Genomic DNA, 18,830 nt, shown 5'->3' with positions numbered 1-18,830 from the left:
TATGCTTGTAACTTTCTCTGCATTCTTTCAAGCTTATAGATATCTTTTCAGTAGGTAGATGACCAGAACTGCACACAATACTGCAAATCCATCCTCACCCACAACTTATACAACTTTAACGTAATATCTTGATTCTTGTACTAAAGATCTGATTTAAGTTTTAACCCCTCTCTCATCACTGTTTAGGGTCCCAAACAGCGCTTCCAGTTGAGGCAGCATTTCACCTGTAAAACTGTAGGGATTATTGACTGTGTTTGGTGCTCCTGGTGTGGCCTTCTCTGCATCAGTGAGACTCAATATAGATTGGGAAGACCGTTTCATCATACACCTTCACTTTATCCGCTACAGCAGGTGGAATTTCCTGGTGGCTAACTTCCTATTCTCATTTCAACAAGTTGGTCCATGGCTTTCTCTACTGCCTCAAAGGGGCCACTGACAGTTTGGAGGAGCAAACCCTCATATTTGGTCTGGGTAGCCTCCAACCTGATGGCATGAACATTAATTTTTACCCCCCGTTCTCCCCTTCCCATCACCTCCTACTGATGCCTCTCCTCCTTCCCTTTCTCCCATGGTCCACTCTCCTTTTTTATCAGATTTCTTCTTCCTCAGCCCTTTATCTTTTCCAGCTATCTCTTCCCAGCTTCTCATTTCATCTCCCCTTTCCCACCCACCCACCCACCATCCCCCTCACCTGGCTTCACTTGTCATCTACCAGCTTGTGAGTCAAGTTAAATCAAGTCATGTTTATTGTCATTTAAGTATTGTATATACATCGAGACAATCTTTCTCCAAACTAGGGTGTCAGCACAGTACTAGACGTAATACACAATAACATAGAACATAGAAATTTACAGCGCATTACAGGCCATTCGCCCCACAATGTTGTGCTGACCATGTAACCTACTCTAGAGACTGCCTAGAATTTCCCTAGCACATAGCCCTCTATTTTTCTAAGCTCCATGTACTTAAAATAGGCTCTTAAAATACCCTACTATATCTGCTTCCATCACTGCCGCTGGCAGTGCATTCCACACACCCATCACTCTCTGTGTGAAACATTACCCCTGACATCCGCTCAGTACCTATTTCCAGGTACCTTAAAACTATGCCACCTTGTGTTAGCCATTCAGCCCTGGGAAAATGCCTCTGGCTATCTACCTGATCAATGTCCCTCATCATCTTATACACCAATATCAGGTTGCTTCTCATCCTCCGTCACTCAAAGAAAAAAAGGCCAAATTTACTCAACCTATTCTCATATGGTATGCCCTCCAATCCAGGCAATATCCTTGTAAATCTCCTTTGCACTCTCTCTCTATAGTATCCACATCCTTCCTGTAGTGAGGTAACCAAAACTGAACACAGTACTTCAAGTCAGGGCTGACCAAGGTCTTATGTATCTGTAACATTACCTCACAGCTCTTGAACTCAATCCCACAGTTCATGCTGGTACAGCATATGCCTTCTTAACAATATTGTCAACTTGCGCAGCAGCTTTGAATGTCCTATTGACACGGACCCCAAGATCTCTCAGATCCTCCACGCCTCCAAGAGTTTTACCATTTATATTATATTCTGTCTTCAAATTGGACCTACCAAAGCAAACCACTTCACACTTACCTGGGTTGAAGTCCATCTGCCACTTGTCAGCCCAGTTCTACATCCTACCAAAGTCCCACTGTAACCTCTGACAACCCTCCAGACTATCCACAACACCCCCAACCTTTGTGTCATCAGCAAACTTACTAACCCACCCTTCTACTTCTTCATCCAGGTCATTTATAAAAATCACAAAGAGGAGGGGTCCCAGAACAGATCTCTACGGAACACCACTGGTCACCGACCTTCATGCAGAATAAGAACCTTTGCCTTTTTGAATAAGCTAATTCTGGATCCATAAAACAAGGTCTACTTGGATCCCATGCCTCCATTCTTTCTGAAGGAGACTTGCATGGGGAACCTTATCAAATGCCTTACTGAAATCCATAAACACTACATCCATTGTTCTACCTTCATCAATGAGCTTTGTTACATCCTTCAGTGTGTTTTGTTACAACTTATGAAAGTAAGGATAAAATCTGATGAATCACACATAAATAACAAACTAAAATGCATAAATTAAATGTTGTAAGGTATAGAACAGATCAACCAGTAATACTTTGAATGTGATGCAGTGGCGAGTGTAGAAGCCTAATGGCCTAAAAGAAGAAACTGTTTCCTGTCCAGACTTTTTTTTTGTTTATACGTACCGGAGTCTCCTGCTGATGTTAGAAAGTCAAAGAGGATGCTAGGTAGATGGGTGGGATCCTTAATAATGCTAAGGGCCTGCGTATGCTGCACTCCTGATAAAATGTCCCCAGTGGATGGGAGGGAGATGCCTATGATCCTCTCGGCCGTTCGCACGATCCTTTGTGGAGACTTCCAGTCTGATGCACAGCTGCTCCCATACCAAATGGAGGTGCAACTTGTCAGGATGCCCTCAATGGTGCACCTATAAAATGCAGTTAAGATGGTGGGGGGGGGGGGGGGGGAGGAGGGGAGCATTGCTTGTGAAGACGCTGCTGTGCCTTCTTGTTCAGGGTGGTGATATTAAGAGACCAAGTGAGGTCACCTGTGATATGCACTCCAGGAACTTGGTACTCTTAGCTCTTTTTACAGGGGAGCTATGTGGACCTTCATACTGCACCCCACCACCTTCTTATTCTGCTTCATTCCCTTTCCTTTCCAGTCCTGATGAAGGGTCTCAGCCCAAAGCATCAATCAGTTATACCTCTCTATAGACCTGCTGAGTTCCTCTTGCATCAAATTTGTAAGATATGATCTCCTGTGCACAGAGCCATACTGAATTCCCCTAATCAACCAAGGTTTTTCCTGATTTATGTATGTTTTATCCCTCAGAATACTCTCCATTAACTTACCTATCATAGATGTTAGACTTACTAAGCTATAATTCCAAGGTTCTTCTTTGCCATTTTCTTAAATAAAAGGCATAACATTCACAGCCCTCTGATCTTCTAACACTTCACCCATGGCTAATGATGATGCAAGTCTTTCAGTCGGGGATCCCACAATTTCTTCTCTAGCCCTCCACAATGTTGTTAGATATACCTAGTCAAGCCTTAGAGATGTGTGTACCTTCATACATTTTAAGGTATTCAACATCTCTCTCATTATAATGTAGACTTCCCCATAGATAGTATGGATGGACATCGTGTTCAGGATGGAAGCACTGGGATTCTATATTGTACATTTCTGTGATTTTCTACTGGTCTGGGTACCTGGATTCACTCATGTTCCATATTGACATCTAGAACATAGAAGATAGAAAAGTACAGCAACAGGACACTTCCCAAAGTAGCTGTAGAAAACCATGGTGTGGAGTTTCTATGACTCTGTACTGGTTTAGCTGCTCAGACATACCCATGATCCATATTGACCTCCGTATAAAACATTTGTCTGCACAGGTACACCAGCTTGTGACGTTGGCAGTGGACTTTAGATGGACGGCTCTACACTCCAGCTTTCCCCACAAGCTCTAAGCAGCAAACCTGAACATAACCTGGGTTTCCTCAGCTTCCTCGACTCGCTGACCAATGAAACAGTGGAACATTGCTACAGTGCGCGATCCCATAGCACTGTCCTTCAGGGGCTGCCATTTGGAGGCGTTCCCACTGTACTTGCCATTAATTTCATCCTCTGGCTGGTATGCATTTACTAATTTATTCTGGTTTGATCTGATCCAGGTGTTCTGATAGAATAGGTTACAAAACTAAATAATGTAGATATTAATACAAAGTTAAGACAGAGAATTCTGACAATGCTGTGCAGGTTAGCAACATCTGTGGAGTAAAATCAGAATTAATATTTCAGGTCATTGATCTTTTGTCAGTCCTGCAGAATATTAATTCTATTTTCTACACTGCAGATTTTACCTCATTTGCTAAGTTTTCCAATAGTTTTTGATTTTAATTACAATAATGTAGAACTTGTGCCTGTCTTCAAGTATTATTGATGAATAAAATGTGGCTTGCACATTTGAACTGATTGTACCTGTTATCACTGGAAGTCCAGCTCATTGGGAAATGGACCATCTACCTCCTCATAACTTGTCTGATGTGCCTTATTGAAGTGTAGTGTTCTCATTATAAGACCATAAGACATAGGAGCAGAATTAAGCCATTCGTCCCATTGGGTCTGCTCTTCCATTTGATCATGGCTTTTCCATTTCCCTCTTAATTCCATTCTCCTGCTTTCTCCCCGTAATCTTTCACACCTTTACAAATCAAGAATCTATCAGCCTCTGCCTTAAATATACCCAATGACCTGGCTTCCACAGCCGCTTGTAGCATCGAATCACACAGATTCATCACCTTTTAGCTAAAGAAATTCCTCCTTATCTTTGTTCTAAATGGATACCTCTCCACTCTGAGGTTGTGTGTTCTGGTCCTAGGCAACAGAAAACATCCTCTCCACATCCACTCTATCTAGGCTTTTAAAAAAAAAAATTAATTGAATTTTCAAATAGGTTACATGGAGTAGAATAGAATAATATCAGCTCTCCCCCTTCCCCTTAACCCCTCCCCCCAACATATCCCTATCTAAAAAAAAAGAGAAAAAAAAAGAAATAAAAAAGAGAGACTGCCTGGATATTGGAAGATCCCCACATGCTCCATGGAATTTAAAATAGCTTTAATATATATATTTATTTCTTTCCCCAGATAACCAATAACTTTATCTTCGGAGCACCTATATATATAATCCTATCTTTTGTAAATAAGGGCGCCAAATTTTCAGAAATATGTCATATTTATTTCTTAAATTATAAGTAATTTTTTCAAGTGGAATGCAGCTAAAAATTTCATTCTTCCAACGGTCCATACTTAAGTATGAATCCGATTTCCAAGTAACTGCAATAGCCTTTTTGGCTACTGCCAATGCAATTTTTATAAATTCTTTCTGATATTTGTTCAATTTAGATTTCGGTTTTATCCCTTCAATAACACCTAGTAAAAATAATATTGGGTTATGTGGAAGTTGTGTTCCAATGATTTGTTCCAATAAAACTCTTAAATTTATCCAAAAGGGTTGAATTTTAAAACAAGACCAAGTAGAGTGTAAAAAAGTACCAATTTCTTGATAAATTTGGGTTGAATCTATTTATTTTTTGTGGTGTAACATATAATTGATGTAAAAAACTGTATTGTACTAATCTAAGTCGGACATTTGTTGTATTTGTCATACTGTCAAGCCATAATCTTGACCAACTTGTTTCATCAATTTTAATATTCAAATCAGTTTCCCATTTTTGTCTTGATTTATGAATTCCTTGTTTAATTGTCTGTTTTTGAATCAAATTATACATACAAGAAGTAAATTGTTTAATTTTTCCTTTTTGAATTAAAGTTTCTATTTCATTAGGTTTCGGCATTAACATTGTTTGACCCAGTTTATCTCTTAAATAAGCCCTTAATTGGAAATAGCAGAAAAGAGTGTTATTTGATATTTTATATTTATTCTTTAATTGATCAAATGACATTAATATACCTCCTTCAAAACAGTCTCCTATATATCTAATCCCTTTTTGAAATCAGCTATATAAGAGTTGGTTATCCATTGTAAAAGGAATAAGTCTATTCTGAATTAGAGGTCTCTTTACTAATAAAGATTTCTTTATCTCATCATCAACATTTATCTTATTCCATAGATCAATCAAATGTTTTAATATAAGAGATTCTTTCTTTTCCCATATCCATTTAGATTCCCATTTATGTATAAAATCTTCTGGTATATTTTCTCCTATTTTATCTAATTCTATTCTAATCCATGCCAGTTTATCTTCATCAACAAAAGATACAATAAATCTAAGTTGATTTGCTTTATAATAATTCTTAAAGTTTGGTAATTGTAACCCTCCTAGGTCAAAGTTCCATGTCAATTTTTCCAACGATATTCTTGACATCTTACCTTTCCAAAGGAACTTCCTCACACATTTATTTAACTCTTGAAAAAACTTCTGCAGTAGTTGTATTGGTAGTGTTTGGAATAAATACTGTAATCTAGGGAATATATTCATTTTTACAGCATTGACCCTACCTACTAGTGTTATTGGTAACATCATCCATTTATCAAGATCTTCTTGAATTTTTTTCAATAATGGCAAATAATTTAATTTATATAAATTCTTTATATTGTTATCAACTCTTATACCCAAATACTTTATACCATTTATCGGCCATCTAAATTGAGTTACTAATCGACATCGACTATAATCTCCTTTAGTAAGGGGTAAAATTTCACTTTTATCCCAATTTATTTTATACCCTGATATTTTCCTATATTCTTCCAATCTAGAAGATAATTTATGCAACGAATACAGTGGGTTTGTTAGATAAATCAGAACATCATCAGCAACTAGGTTAATCTTGTATTCCTCCTGATTAACTCTGAAACCCATAATATCTGAGTCAGTTCTAATTAATTCAGCTAATGGTTCTATCGCCAATACAAATAAAGCAGGTGATAATGGACACCCTTGTCTAGTTGACCTTGTTAACTGAAATGATGTTGAAATTTGGTTGTTTGTCACTAGCTTTGGGATTAGTATTTAAGGTTTTAATCCAATTTATAAAAGATAATCCTAATCCATATTTTCCCAATATAAATAAAAAATCCCATTCCAATCTATCAAAAGCTTTTTCTGCATCCAAAGCAACTGCCACGCTCATTTCCTCCCTCTTTTGCGCCAGATGAATTATGCTAAGTAACCGAGTTACATTATCTGCCAAATGTCTGTTTTTAATAAATCCTGTTTGATCCATATGTATTAATTTTGGTAAGTATTTAGATAATCTATTAGATAAAATCTTTGCTATTATTTTATAGTCCGTGTTCAACAAAGAAATAGGCGTATATGATGTTGACTTTAAAAGATCTCTATCTTTTTTTGGCAACACTATTAAAATCGCTGTTGAAAAAGATTCTGGAAGTTTATGTGTTCTTTCCGCTTGATGTATTAACTCCATAAAAGGAGGAATTAATAAATCTTTAAACTTTTTATAAAATTCAGGCGGAAAACCATCTTCTCCTGGAGATTTATTACTCTGAAGTGATCCTAGAGCTTCTTCGACCTCTTTTAATGTAAAAGGCATATCTAATCCCTTCTGTTCTTCCGAATTCAATTTTGGGAGAGTTATTTGTGATAAAAACCTTTATCTCAACAATATCATTTTGTGATTCTGATTGATATAATTCAGAATAAAAACTTTTAAAAGTTTCATTAATTTCTAAAGGTTTATAAGTAATTTTATTTACACTTGTTCTAATTGCATTTATCATTTTGGAAGCCTGGTCTGTTTTTAACTGCCAAGCAAGAACCTTGTGTGATCTTTCACCTAGTTCGTAATATCTCTGTTTAGTTCTCATAATTGCTTTTTCTGTTCGGTATGTCTGAAGTGTATTATATTGTAGCTTCTTATTAACAAGTTGTCTTCGTTTATCTTCTGTCGTATATCTTTGAGATTCTTTTTCAAATTTTGTTATCTCTTTTTCCAATTGATCTGTTTCTACCATATTTCCTTCTTAATTTTAGAAGTATAACTTATTATCTGGCCTCTCAAATATGCCTTCATCGCTTCCCATAATACAAATTTATCATCAACTGAATGTGAGTTTGTATCTAAAAAAAACTGAATCTGTTTTTTCATAAAATCACAAAAATCTTGACGTTTTAATAATATTGAATTAAATCTCCATCTGTAAATTGGTTCTTCCTTATCCATCATTATCATTGTCATTATCAAGGGGGAATGATCTGACAATATTCTTGCTTTATATTCCATATTTTTCACTCTATCCTGAATATTCGTTGATAATAGGAAAAAATCTATCCTTGAGTAAGTTTTATGTCTATTTGAATAAAATGAATAATCTTTTTCTCTTGGCTTAATTCTTCTCCATATATCAATCAAATTTAAATCTTTCATCAATGATAAAGTTAATTTTACTACTTTTGATTTTGTAACAACCTTTGTTGACCTGTCAAAAACTGGGTCTAGACAAAAGTTAAAGTCTCCCCCATTAATATTTTATCATGTGCATCAGCCAACTTCAAAAAAGCCTCTTGTATAAATTTTGCATCATTTTCATTTGGTGCATAAATATTCATAAGAGTCCATAATTCTGATAAGATTTGACAATGTATAATCACATATCTCCCTGCAGAATCAACTAATACATTTTGTATTTTAATTGGTAACGTTTTATTAACCAAAATTGCAACTCCCCTCACCTTTGAATTAAATGAAGCTGCAATAACATTTCCGACCCAATCTGTCTTTAATTTCTGATGTTCTATCTCTGTTAAATGTGTTTCCTGTAAAAAGGCTATATCTATTTTCATTTTCTTAATGTATGTTAAAATTCTTTTTCTTTTCACTGGTCCATTAAGCCCATTAACATTAAAACTTAAAAAGTTCAGTAAATTAGTCATTATTTTTAGCAAGGTTACTCCAATCTATAACAATACATAATATTTCAGCTCTCGTAGTACCTTGGGGAATCTTTCTAAAATTCTCCCATGTTGCTATGTGTCTCCCCCCCCAATCATCCAGGCAAAGAAAGAAAGATAGAATAAAAGATAGATTGTAAAGAAAAAGTTAACAAAATACCCCCCTACTAATGTTGTGAATGAAAAAAACCACAACATTACCCCCCCTCTGTTGTATGGGTCATGGTAATTGCCATGATTACATATGTGAATCCCGTAGTGATCGATCAGAAGTTCCCCCAGCTCCCCGTAATGAAAAAAAGGTATATGTAAGAGAAGAAAAAAATAATATCACTACTCCCGATTAATATTCCTCAAATTTTTACCTTTCTCCCCCTCTATCATATAATTAAGAGTATATTTGTATATTCTTCTGTCCTTAAATATCCATCAAATCCATCACTATCTCAGTCTTCATCTTTAATCCATTTCGCTTCCATAAATTCTTAGCTGTGTCTAGCTAATATTTGGGAGTTCTTGTGCAAACTCCTCTGCTTTCCGATAATCATTAAAAAATGTTCTTTTTTCGTCATCCAAAAAAATTATCAGTGTTGCCGGGTGGCACAGTATAAATTTATAACCCTTTTCCCATAAGACTTTTCTCACTGGGTTAAATTCCTTCTTTCTCTTCAAAAGGTCATAACTTATGTCAGGATAGAAAAGAACTCTTTCCCCTTCTGTCATCAATGGCCCGTTTCTCTTTCTGGCACATTGGGCAGCCACCTTCAGGATCCTTTCTTTATCTTGATATCATAAGCATTTTATCAAAATTGGTCGCAGGTTTTGATCGTGTTGAGGTTTTGGTCTTAAGGCTCTATGAGCTCTTTCGATTTCAATTAACTGATTTCCCTCTTCCATTTCCAAATTTTCCAGGATTCATTTTTGAAAAAATTTTATTGGATCTTCTCCCTCTGTACCTTCTTTAAGACCAACAATCTTAATATTATTTCGTCTACTAAAATTTTCAAGCACGTCCACTTTTTCCAACAACCGTTTTCTTTCTGATGTCCAGGCAAGGATATTATCTTCCATTTTGTTCACTCTGTCAATGGTGTCTCCCGTTATTTCTTCCAGCTTTTTAACTTTCTTATCCATTTTCTCCTGTTTTTTCACAACTTTATCAAACATAATCTTGATATTTTTAATATCTGTTTTTATTACTTTTAATGCTTTTAATTCTTTTAATTCATGCATTATTTGCACCAAGGCTCCAGGAAGTCTCCACACTTCCAACCCTTATGGAACACTTATACCACTTCCAACACTTATGTCTCCAGGAAGTCTTCCACTTCCAACCTCTTCCTGCTGTCCTTCTTCTTTTTCCTCCTCATCTTCATCTGTGTTGTCCAGAGAATCTAACTCCACCTCCGATTCACTTTCACTTTCAGTCGTAGCTGGGATTTGTAGTTTGGTTTACCCCTGTTTGCGCATGCCCATTTCTTCACGCATGTGCAGTTCCTGCTGCTTCTTCTTAGAGACTGTTGATGTTGCCGCAGTTTCCTGTTCTGCACTGCCGGAGGCGAAGTGTACCTCGCCAAGAAGAGGTCCAACCTGAGTACGAGGCTCCGTCATAGTGGTTGGCTCTTTTTCGTTTCCAACTCGTGCTGTCTTCAAAGTAGTAGTTCTCTTCTGTTTCTGTTTAGGAGACATATCTAAAGACAATCCTGAGTAGTTTATAAGTAATTTTTAGAAAGTATTTACTAACTTTTCTTCACTTAAATGTTATTTTACTGGTTTTTTTACGGAGAGCTGGATTTCCACGTCTCGTTCCTACGTCGTCACGTGACGTCCCCCTCTATCTAGGCTTTTCAATATTCAATAGGTTTCCATGAGATTCCCCCTCCATGAAGCCTTACCAGTGCCTTTTAAAACTCAACATTACATCCTTGTTTTCATATTCTAGACCCCTCAAAATGAATGGTAACGTTGCATTTGTCTTCCTCACTGCTGATTCAACCTGCAAATTAACCTTTAGGGAATCCTTCATGAAGACTCCCATGTGTCTCAGTGACCCAAATTATAGTTTGGGTCAGCTGATCATGTCAAAGTCATTTTCCAACAGAAATTACATTTTCACTAATGTGAAAGACCTAGACAGAGTGGATGTGGAGAGGATGTCTCCAAGTGGGGGAGTCTAGGACCAGAGGGCATAGCTTCAGAATAGAGAGCCATCCATTTAGAACAGAGCTGAGGAGAAATTTCTTTAGCCAGTGAGTGGTGAATCTGTGGAATTAGTTGCCATAGTATGGCTGTGTAGGCCAGGTTATTAGGTATATTTAAGTCAGAGGTTCATAGGTTCTTGATTAGACAGAGTGTCAAAGATTACGGGGAGACGATTGAAGAATGGGATTGAGAAGGATAATAAATTAACCATGAGGAAATGGTGAAACAGACACGATGGGCCAAATGGCCTAATTCTGTTCCTAAGTCTTATCACTTGTGGTTAGTCTGGCATAACACCATAAATAAGACCTAGGAGCAGAATTAGGCCATTTGGCCCAGCAAATTTGCTCTGCCACTTCATCACAGCTGATCCATTTCCCTCTCAACCCCATTCTTTTGCCTTCTTTCTGTAATTTTGACCATTTGACTATTCAAGAACCTGTCAACCTTCACCTTAAATATGTCCAATGACTTGGCCTGCACTGTGGCAAAGAATTCCACATATTCACCATCCTCGGGATAAAGAAATTTTTTGTTCATCTCCGTTCCAAATGAGCATTCTTCAATTCTGAAGCCGTGCCCGCTGGTCCTAGACTCACCCACTATATGAAACATTCTCTCCACATCTATTGTATCCAGGCCTTCCAATATTTGATAATTTCAACGTGATATCCCCTCATTCTTCTAAATTCCAGCGAGTACAGACGCAGAGCTATCAAATGCTCCCCATATATTAACCCTTTCATTCCTGGGATCATTCTCATGAACCTCCTCTGGATTCTGTCCAACGCCGGCACATCCTTTCTTAGATAAGAGGCCTAAAACTGCTCACAGTACTATGTGGGGTATCATAAATGCTTATAAAACTTCAGCATTGCATCCTTGCTTTTGTATTCTAGTCCTCTCGAAATGAATGCTAACATTGCAATTGCATTTCTTACCACGGACTAGCCTGCAAGTTAACCTTTAGGGAATCCTGCACGAGGACACCTAAGTCCTCCTGCACCTCTGATTTTTGAATTTCTCCCCATTTACAAAGAAGTCAATGCCTTTATTCCCATACACTTCCCTACATTATATTCCATCTGCTACTTCTTTCTCCCAACCTATCCAACTCCTTCTGCAGACTCCCCAAACCCTACCTGCACTTCTATTTATTTTTGTATCATCAGCAAACTTGGCCATGAAGCAATCAATTCCTTCACCCAAATCTTTGACATACAATATGAAAAGTAGCGGTTCCAACAGCAAGTATGGGGTTTTCCAGGGAGTGGGAGTGTAGGGGGGAGGATTCTGGGGAGTGGGAGGCAGTGTGGAGGGGGGTGTTCTAGGAAGTGGGCGGGTGTTTCCAGGGAGTGTGAAGGGTGGGGGGGGTTCCGAGGAGTGAGGGATTGTGGGGTGTGGGAGGGTGTGTGTGCATGGGGGTGGTTTCCAGGGGGTGAGAGGGAGTGTGGGAACTGGGTTTCTGGAGTGTGGAAGGGAATGTGAGGCTTGTGTGGACTTGGATGCTTGTGGGAACCAAACCTTCCGTGAGTGAATGGGAGATCTTGAAACTGCACACATTAAACCAGAAGCTGATTTGCCAGCTTTCTGAATAGCCAGGTCATAAAGACGACAGCTAAATGAAACAACGTTGCTCTGGGACCAAGGTACAAAGCACAGTACGTATATCACATACAGACATAAAATAATATTAACAGATACAAAATATTCTGTGTATGTAGAAGTTGACATAAAGTGCATATACAGCATATAGCTAAATATACGACATTATAATGCTACTGGCACTATCATAATGTGTAATCAGAGTAGCAGTGTGTTCAAGGATGGCAAAGTTAGGGATATTCCCCCTCCTAGGCAAGAGGATATCAACTGTATGTGGAATGAGCTGTCAGAGGAAGTGGTTGAGACAAGTACAATAGTATCATTTGAAAAGTTTTTGGATAGGTACATGTAGGAACACATGAGATATATGGGCCAAATGCAGGAAATTGGTCCTCGCCAGCAAGGTCCAGTTGGGATGAAGGGCCTGTAACTGTGCCGTATCACTTTGTGACTCTATGACTCTCTCTATAATTGTCCTGTGGCACAAGAGAGATCAGCCTGGGCACCAGTCTATCTCAACAAAGCTTAGAAAGCCTTCATAAACTCCACAGTTGGTTGAGCCCAGTAGATTTGCTTTTCGAGAGCTGGAGGGAAGCAGTTAGTTCAACACAACAACTAACTGGTTGTTACATTCTCCCACAGATCCAAAGAGCCAGAACTGTATTAAAGGAGTGGATCAAGTCACCTTTTCTTTGTGGATCTGTGATGAAGGAGCTGTCTTCGACCAGCAACTATACTCCTTGTCCAGTACACTATGTATGACAGATAAAACTAGGCAGAAACAGGCCCTTCAACCCATTCAGACCATGCCAACCTAATCTTCGTCCTTGACTTTGACCATATTCCTCTAAATATCCCCCATTATATACCTATCCAAGGTGCTCTAAATGTTACAGTTGAACCCAGATCCTCCACTTCCACTGTAGCTCGTTACACACTCACACCACCTGCTAAATGAAGAAGTTTGGCTTTTGATATTGTATCACTTGATCATGAAATCATTTGAAATTCTGAGTCATTGAGGTAAATACTGGATTCTGTATTTGGTTTTGAGCCCAGTTTGACTGGGATTGGCTTGGTATTCAGACATCACCTGTCACAGTGGGCTAACTTACAGGGCCTGATGCCTGTGTATGTTGGGAGAGATGTTAATGCCAGACTATTTCTTGATTTCAGGTGCTGTTGTTCATATTCTCCTGCCTCCGGAAAGCTGCCTGGGACTATGGACGACTGGCTCTACTGATGGACAATGACAGGTTCTTTCCTTTCTGTTCACCTATCTATCTACCGTAAATACCTCCCTTATCTACTGTGACTCCCATAAATACCTCCCCTATCTACTGTACCTCCTGTATCTAAGTCCCCTATCTACCTTCAATATTCACGTCCAATGCCTCAATTTGTGCACTGGATTTTCTAGTCTTTTTAGCATACTCCCAGTACCTGTTCACAGGGAGTATTCCAGCTGGATGCTCTGTGTTAGAAGATAGAACAACAATACAGAACAGGAACAGAAATAGGCCCTTTGGCCCATAATGTCCATCCTGACCCTGTTCATCTAACTCTTTTCACAGTCTGTCTCCTGTTTTCCACTTGTTCATGTAAATAGAACCTCCGGTATTGACAAAAATTTTGGGATAGAACAGCACAACAGCCCAGATCAGTACCTGATGTGTTGTCTTACCTCATTCCTTTCTTTACCCATCCTGCACTATCAACAACACTCGTAATTTTATATACCTTTTTGTTACCGCTCAGGGAAGACAGACCCAGCCTGTTCAATCTCAGCTGATTACTTAAACCCTCCAAATAAAGCAACATCCTTATGAATCTTTACTGTACCTTCTCCAGGTGAATCATGTATTTCCTGTTGTGTAGTAGCCAGAACAGTACACAATATTTCAGTGAAATGTAACCAGGATGTCTTAACTTTAATAGTCAATGCCTCAGCCAATGTAGGTGATGCATTCTTGTGTGTTTTTATATTTATTGTGTGTTTTCGTCATGTTCTTTTTATGTTATATTACTTATTTTGTTCTCTTTTACATTTCTGTACTGATGTATGTCAATAAACAATCTTGAATCTTGACTTGACTATAAGGGTTATCACCACCCTACTACCTGTATTCACATTTTTAAGAAACTATCTACCTACTTTTATGATAAAATCTTTCTGTTCAGCATCACTCCCCAAGACTTTGCTGTTCTCTTTCAGATCTCCCCGGTTTAACTTCCCCATAAGTTCATGCTTACCTAAATAGACTCCCTCTGCCATTCCCTTGTCTACTTTTCCAGTTGATCCATGTCCTGTTGTATGTGGACCATAGAACAATATAGAATAGAAGTAGGCCTTTTGGCCCATGGAATCTGTGTTGGCTCTGATGCCAAATTAAACTGCACATCTGTCTGTTTGTGGTCTGTATTCCCCAGTTCCCTGCCAGGAACTATTTGATCGAGCCCTGGTTAAACTGGAGTCAGTGAGAATTACTTTGCTGGTTGGAATCATACCTCATTCAGGGGAAGATGGCTATGGTGATTTATTTTTATTTTATTTAGAGATACAGTGTGAAAATGCTCTTCCAGTCTTTCAAGCTGCAACACCCGGCAACACCTAACAACCCCTGATTTAACCTTAAACTAATCAAGGCACAATTTACAATGGGCAATTAACCTACCAACTGATACATCTTTGGGTGGTGTGATGAAAATTTTAATTTTCTTCTCATTCAGAAAACAGTCTACACCTTCATTCCTTCTACCAAAGTGCTACATTTCCCTACACTATATTTCATCTGCCACTTCTTTGCCCATTCTCCCAATCTGTCTAAGTCCTCTCTGCTTCCTCAATACAACCTGTCCCTCCAGCCAACTTTGTATCATCTGCAAACTTGGCTACAAACCCATCAACTCTATTATCCAAATTATTGACATATAATATGAAAGAAACAGTCCCAGCACCGACCTCTGTGGAACACCACTAGTTACCAGCAGCCAACCAGAAAAGACCTCCTTTATTCCCACTCTGTCTCCTTCCAGTCAGTCAATCTTCTATCTATGCCATTATGTTTCCTGTAATACCATGAGTTCTTACCTCATTAAGCACCCTCATATGCAGCACCTCGTCTAAGGCTTTCTGAAAATCCAAGTAAACAATATCCACTGAATCTCCTTTGTCTATCTTACTTGTTACTTCCTCAAAGAATTCCAACAAATTTGTCAGGCAAGATTTAGGGTATAAGACCATAAGAATTAGGAGCAGAATTAGGCCATTTGGTGTATCAAGTCTGCTCTGCCATTTCATCATGGCTGATCCATATTTCCTCTCAGCCCCAATCTCCTGCCTTCCCCCGCAACCTCCCTCCATAGCCCTTCATGCCTTCACAAATCAAGAACCTAACAACTTCTGCTTTAAATATACATAAAGACTTGGTCTCTACAGCTGCTTGTGGCAACAAATTCCACAGATTTACTGATCTCTGGCTAAAATAATTCCTCCTCATCTCTGTTCCAAAAAGATGCTCCTCTATTTAGATGCTGTGTCCTTTGGTCTTAGACACTGCCACCGTAGGAAACATTCTCTCCACATCCACTCTTATCAAGGTCTTTCACCTTAAGTAAACCATGCTGACTTTGGCATATCTTATCTTGTGCCTTCAAGTACCCTGAATCTTTGAATTGCAGCCAATTAGTGAATGGGAACATGAGAATAAGAGATGACTTCTCCCAGGTCTGCAACTAAAAATTAAACAATTTTCTTCTTATTATTATTTTATGGCAGTTGGCACCCAGCTTAATGGTGCATTACCGCCACCTTCTGTTCCGGAGTGTGGATCAGTCGATAGACTTACATTCTAAATCCCTTCACCCATTCACATACACACACATACACCCTAATCTACACTTTATCCTTCCTTCTTTGGCCATCCTAGTACCCTATTCCTGCTTATCCATCATATCCTATAAAAAACCCTGTATCCCTTAAGAAAGCTAAAAGTACCCTTTTAGTTTTTAGTACCCTTTTAGTTCAGGAAGCTAGAGTATTGTGTACTATTCTGGTCACCTCATTATAGGAAGGATGTGGAAGCTATGGAGAGGTTGCAGAGGAGATTTACCAGGACATTGCTTGGTTTGGAGAACAAGTCATATGAAGCAAGGTTAGCAGAGCTGGGACTTTTCTCTTTGTAGCATAGAAGAATGAGAGTGGACTTGATAGAGGTCTACAAGATTTTGAGAGGCATAGATAGGGTGGATAGTCAGTACCTGTTTCCCAGGGCACCAATAGCAAACACCAGAGGGCATATGTACAAAATTAAGGGAGGGAAGTTTAGGGGAGACATCAGGGGTAAGTTTTTTACACAGAGGGTTGTGAGTGCCTGGAATGACTTGCCAGGGATGGTGATGGAGTCTAAAATATTAGGGGTATTTAAGAGCCTCTTGGACAGGCACATGGATAAAAGAAAAATGGAGCGTTATGGGGTAGTGTGGGTTTAGTACTTTTTTTTAAGGATTATATGGGTCGGCACAACATGGAGAGCTGAAGGGCCTGTACTGTGCTGTAGTGTTCTATGGTTCTACCCTGACCTGTGCCCTCTCACCCATGCCCAGTAACATTAAACAATCAGTAAATGGGATTCATTAACAAGAGTGAATAAAAATAAAGCAGGGGCAAGTGGAGCGGCCATTGTTGGAGCAGCCACTGTGTGAGTGGACCAATGTTAGAGCGGGGTGGCTTTGGCTTATCAGGCTTAGGTGAGATTAGGCCTAAGCGAGCTAGAAGGTTCTTCTAATTCTTTATTCTTCATTTCTCATCTGTTAGAGCATAGTTAGAACAGTGAGAATGACTCCAGGGGCAGTGCCATGTTCTTTGTGTAAGATGTGGAAATTCCAGGAGATCTAGAGCCTCCCTGATCACCTCATTTGCACCAGGTGCATCGAGCGGCAGCTCCTTTCATAACATGTTAAAGAACTGGAGCTGCAGCTTGATGACATTCAGCTCATACGGGAGAGTGATGAAATGATAGACAGGAGTTACAGGGAGGTAGTCACCCCTAAGCTGCAGGAGGCAAGTATCTGGGTGACTGTCAGGAGAAGGAAGGGAAATGAGCAGTCAGTACAGAGTATCCCTGTGGTCGGTCCCCTCAATAATAACCATGTTAGACTGTATTGAGGAGGTCAAACAACCGGGGGAGCTGCAGCGACCAGGTCTTTGGCACTGTGGTTCAGAAAAGAGAGGTGAAGAGGACTGCAGTAGTGGGTATCCTTCCGGGTACCAAGGTCTGAGGCATCTCGTATTGAGTCCTCAGCATTCTTAAGTGAGGGGGTGAACAGCCAGAGGTCATGGTCCATGTAGGTTCCAATGACGTATGTCAGAAGACTGATGAGGTCTGTATAGGAAGTACAGGGTGTTAGGTGCTAAGTTAAAGGGCAAGACCTCCAGGGTTGTGATCTCAGGATTGTTACCCAGGCCATGTGCCAATGAGAGCAGAACTAGAAAGATTATACAGTTTAATACATGGCTAAGGAGTAGGTGTAGGAGGGAGGGCATAAAATTTTTGGATCATTGGGCTCTCTTCTAGGGAAGATGTTACCTGTACAGAGGAGATGATTTGCACCTGAACTGGAGGGGGAGGGGAGGGACTAATATCCTAGTTGGAAGGTTTGTTAATGCTGCATGGTGGGATTTAAACTACAGTTACAGAGGGATGGGGAACAGAGTGACAGAACAGATAGTGGAGAGGTTGTAGAGACAGATGTTGGTAGGACCACAGACAAAGTCTGGAATCATTAGGTTGAGCATAGTGCGACTCATGTCTTGAGTTGCGTATATTTCAATGCAAAAGCATCATAGAAAGGGCAGATAAGCTCAGAGCATGGATCAACACCTGGAATTATGATATGTAGCCAATAGTGAAACTTGGTTGCAGGAGGGACAGGCCTGACAGCTCAATATTCCAGGGTTCTGTTGTTTCAGATGTGACAAAGCGGGAGTGATTAGAGGAGGAGTGGTAATGTTACTAGTCAGGGAAAATATCATGTCAGTGCTCTGATGGGACAGACTGGAGTACTCATCTAGTGAGGCATTATGGGTGGAACTGAGAAATAAGTAAGATATGACCATTTTAATAGGGCTGTATTACAGCCGACCCAACAGTCCTAGTGATTTAGAGGATCAAATTTGTAGAGAGATTGCAGGAAACATAAGATTGTTATAGTAGGTGGTGTTTTTCTTTCCATATATTGTGTGGGAGAACCATACTGTAGAAGGATGAGATGGGATAGAGTTTGTCAAATGTGTTATGGTCTTATGGTCTTAAATGTATTCAGGTAAATTCCCTTCATCAGCTGTGTAAGTCCCAATGAGACAGTACGCGATACTTAATCTGCTATTAGTGAATAAGACAGGGGAGGTGACAGAAGTTTGTGTAGAAGAACACTTTGCATCTAGTGACAACAATGCCATTAGTTTCAAAGTAAATATACAAACAGCTAGGTCTGTTTCTGCAGCTTAAGATTCTAT

At 39.2% G+C, this 18,830-nt stretch overlaps 1 protein-coding gene across 9 annotated transcripts in view; it reads left to right on the top strand.

The window, feature by feature from the left end:
- Nucleotides 1–18,830, top strand: part of tmem63c (transmembrane protein 63C) — a 616,893-nt gene that overhangs the window by 91,425 nt on the left and 506,638 nt on the right. For 7 of the 9 annotated variants that reach the window (XM_073039119.1, XM_073039117.1, XM_073039118.1 and 4 more), the window contains 2 exons: nucleotides 3,465–3,703; nucleotides 13,490–13,569. In XM_073039119.1, coding sequence (XP_072895220.1) covers nucleotides 3,500–3,703; nucleotides 13,490–13,569 — 284 coding nt within the window. In that variant the 5' untranslated portion in view covers nucleotides 3,465–3,499. The remainder of the gene's footprint in view (nucleotides 1–3,464; nucleotides 3,704–13,489; nucleotides 13,570–18,830) is intronic. The other 2 variants (XM_073039120.1, XM_073039116.1) reach the window with 1 other exon arrangement.

This window comes from Hemitrygon akajei, chromosome 3, assembly GCF_048418815.1.
Source record: "Hemitrygon akajei chromosome 3, sHemAka1.3, whole genome shotgun sequence".
NCBI classification, from domain to species: Eukaryota; Metazoa; Chordata; class Chondrichthyes; order Myliobatiformes; family Dasyatidae; genus Hemitrygon; species Hemitrygon akajei.
This window is presented reverse-complemented; position numbering and strand designations above follow the sequence as displayed.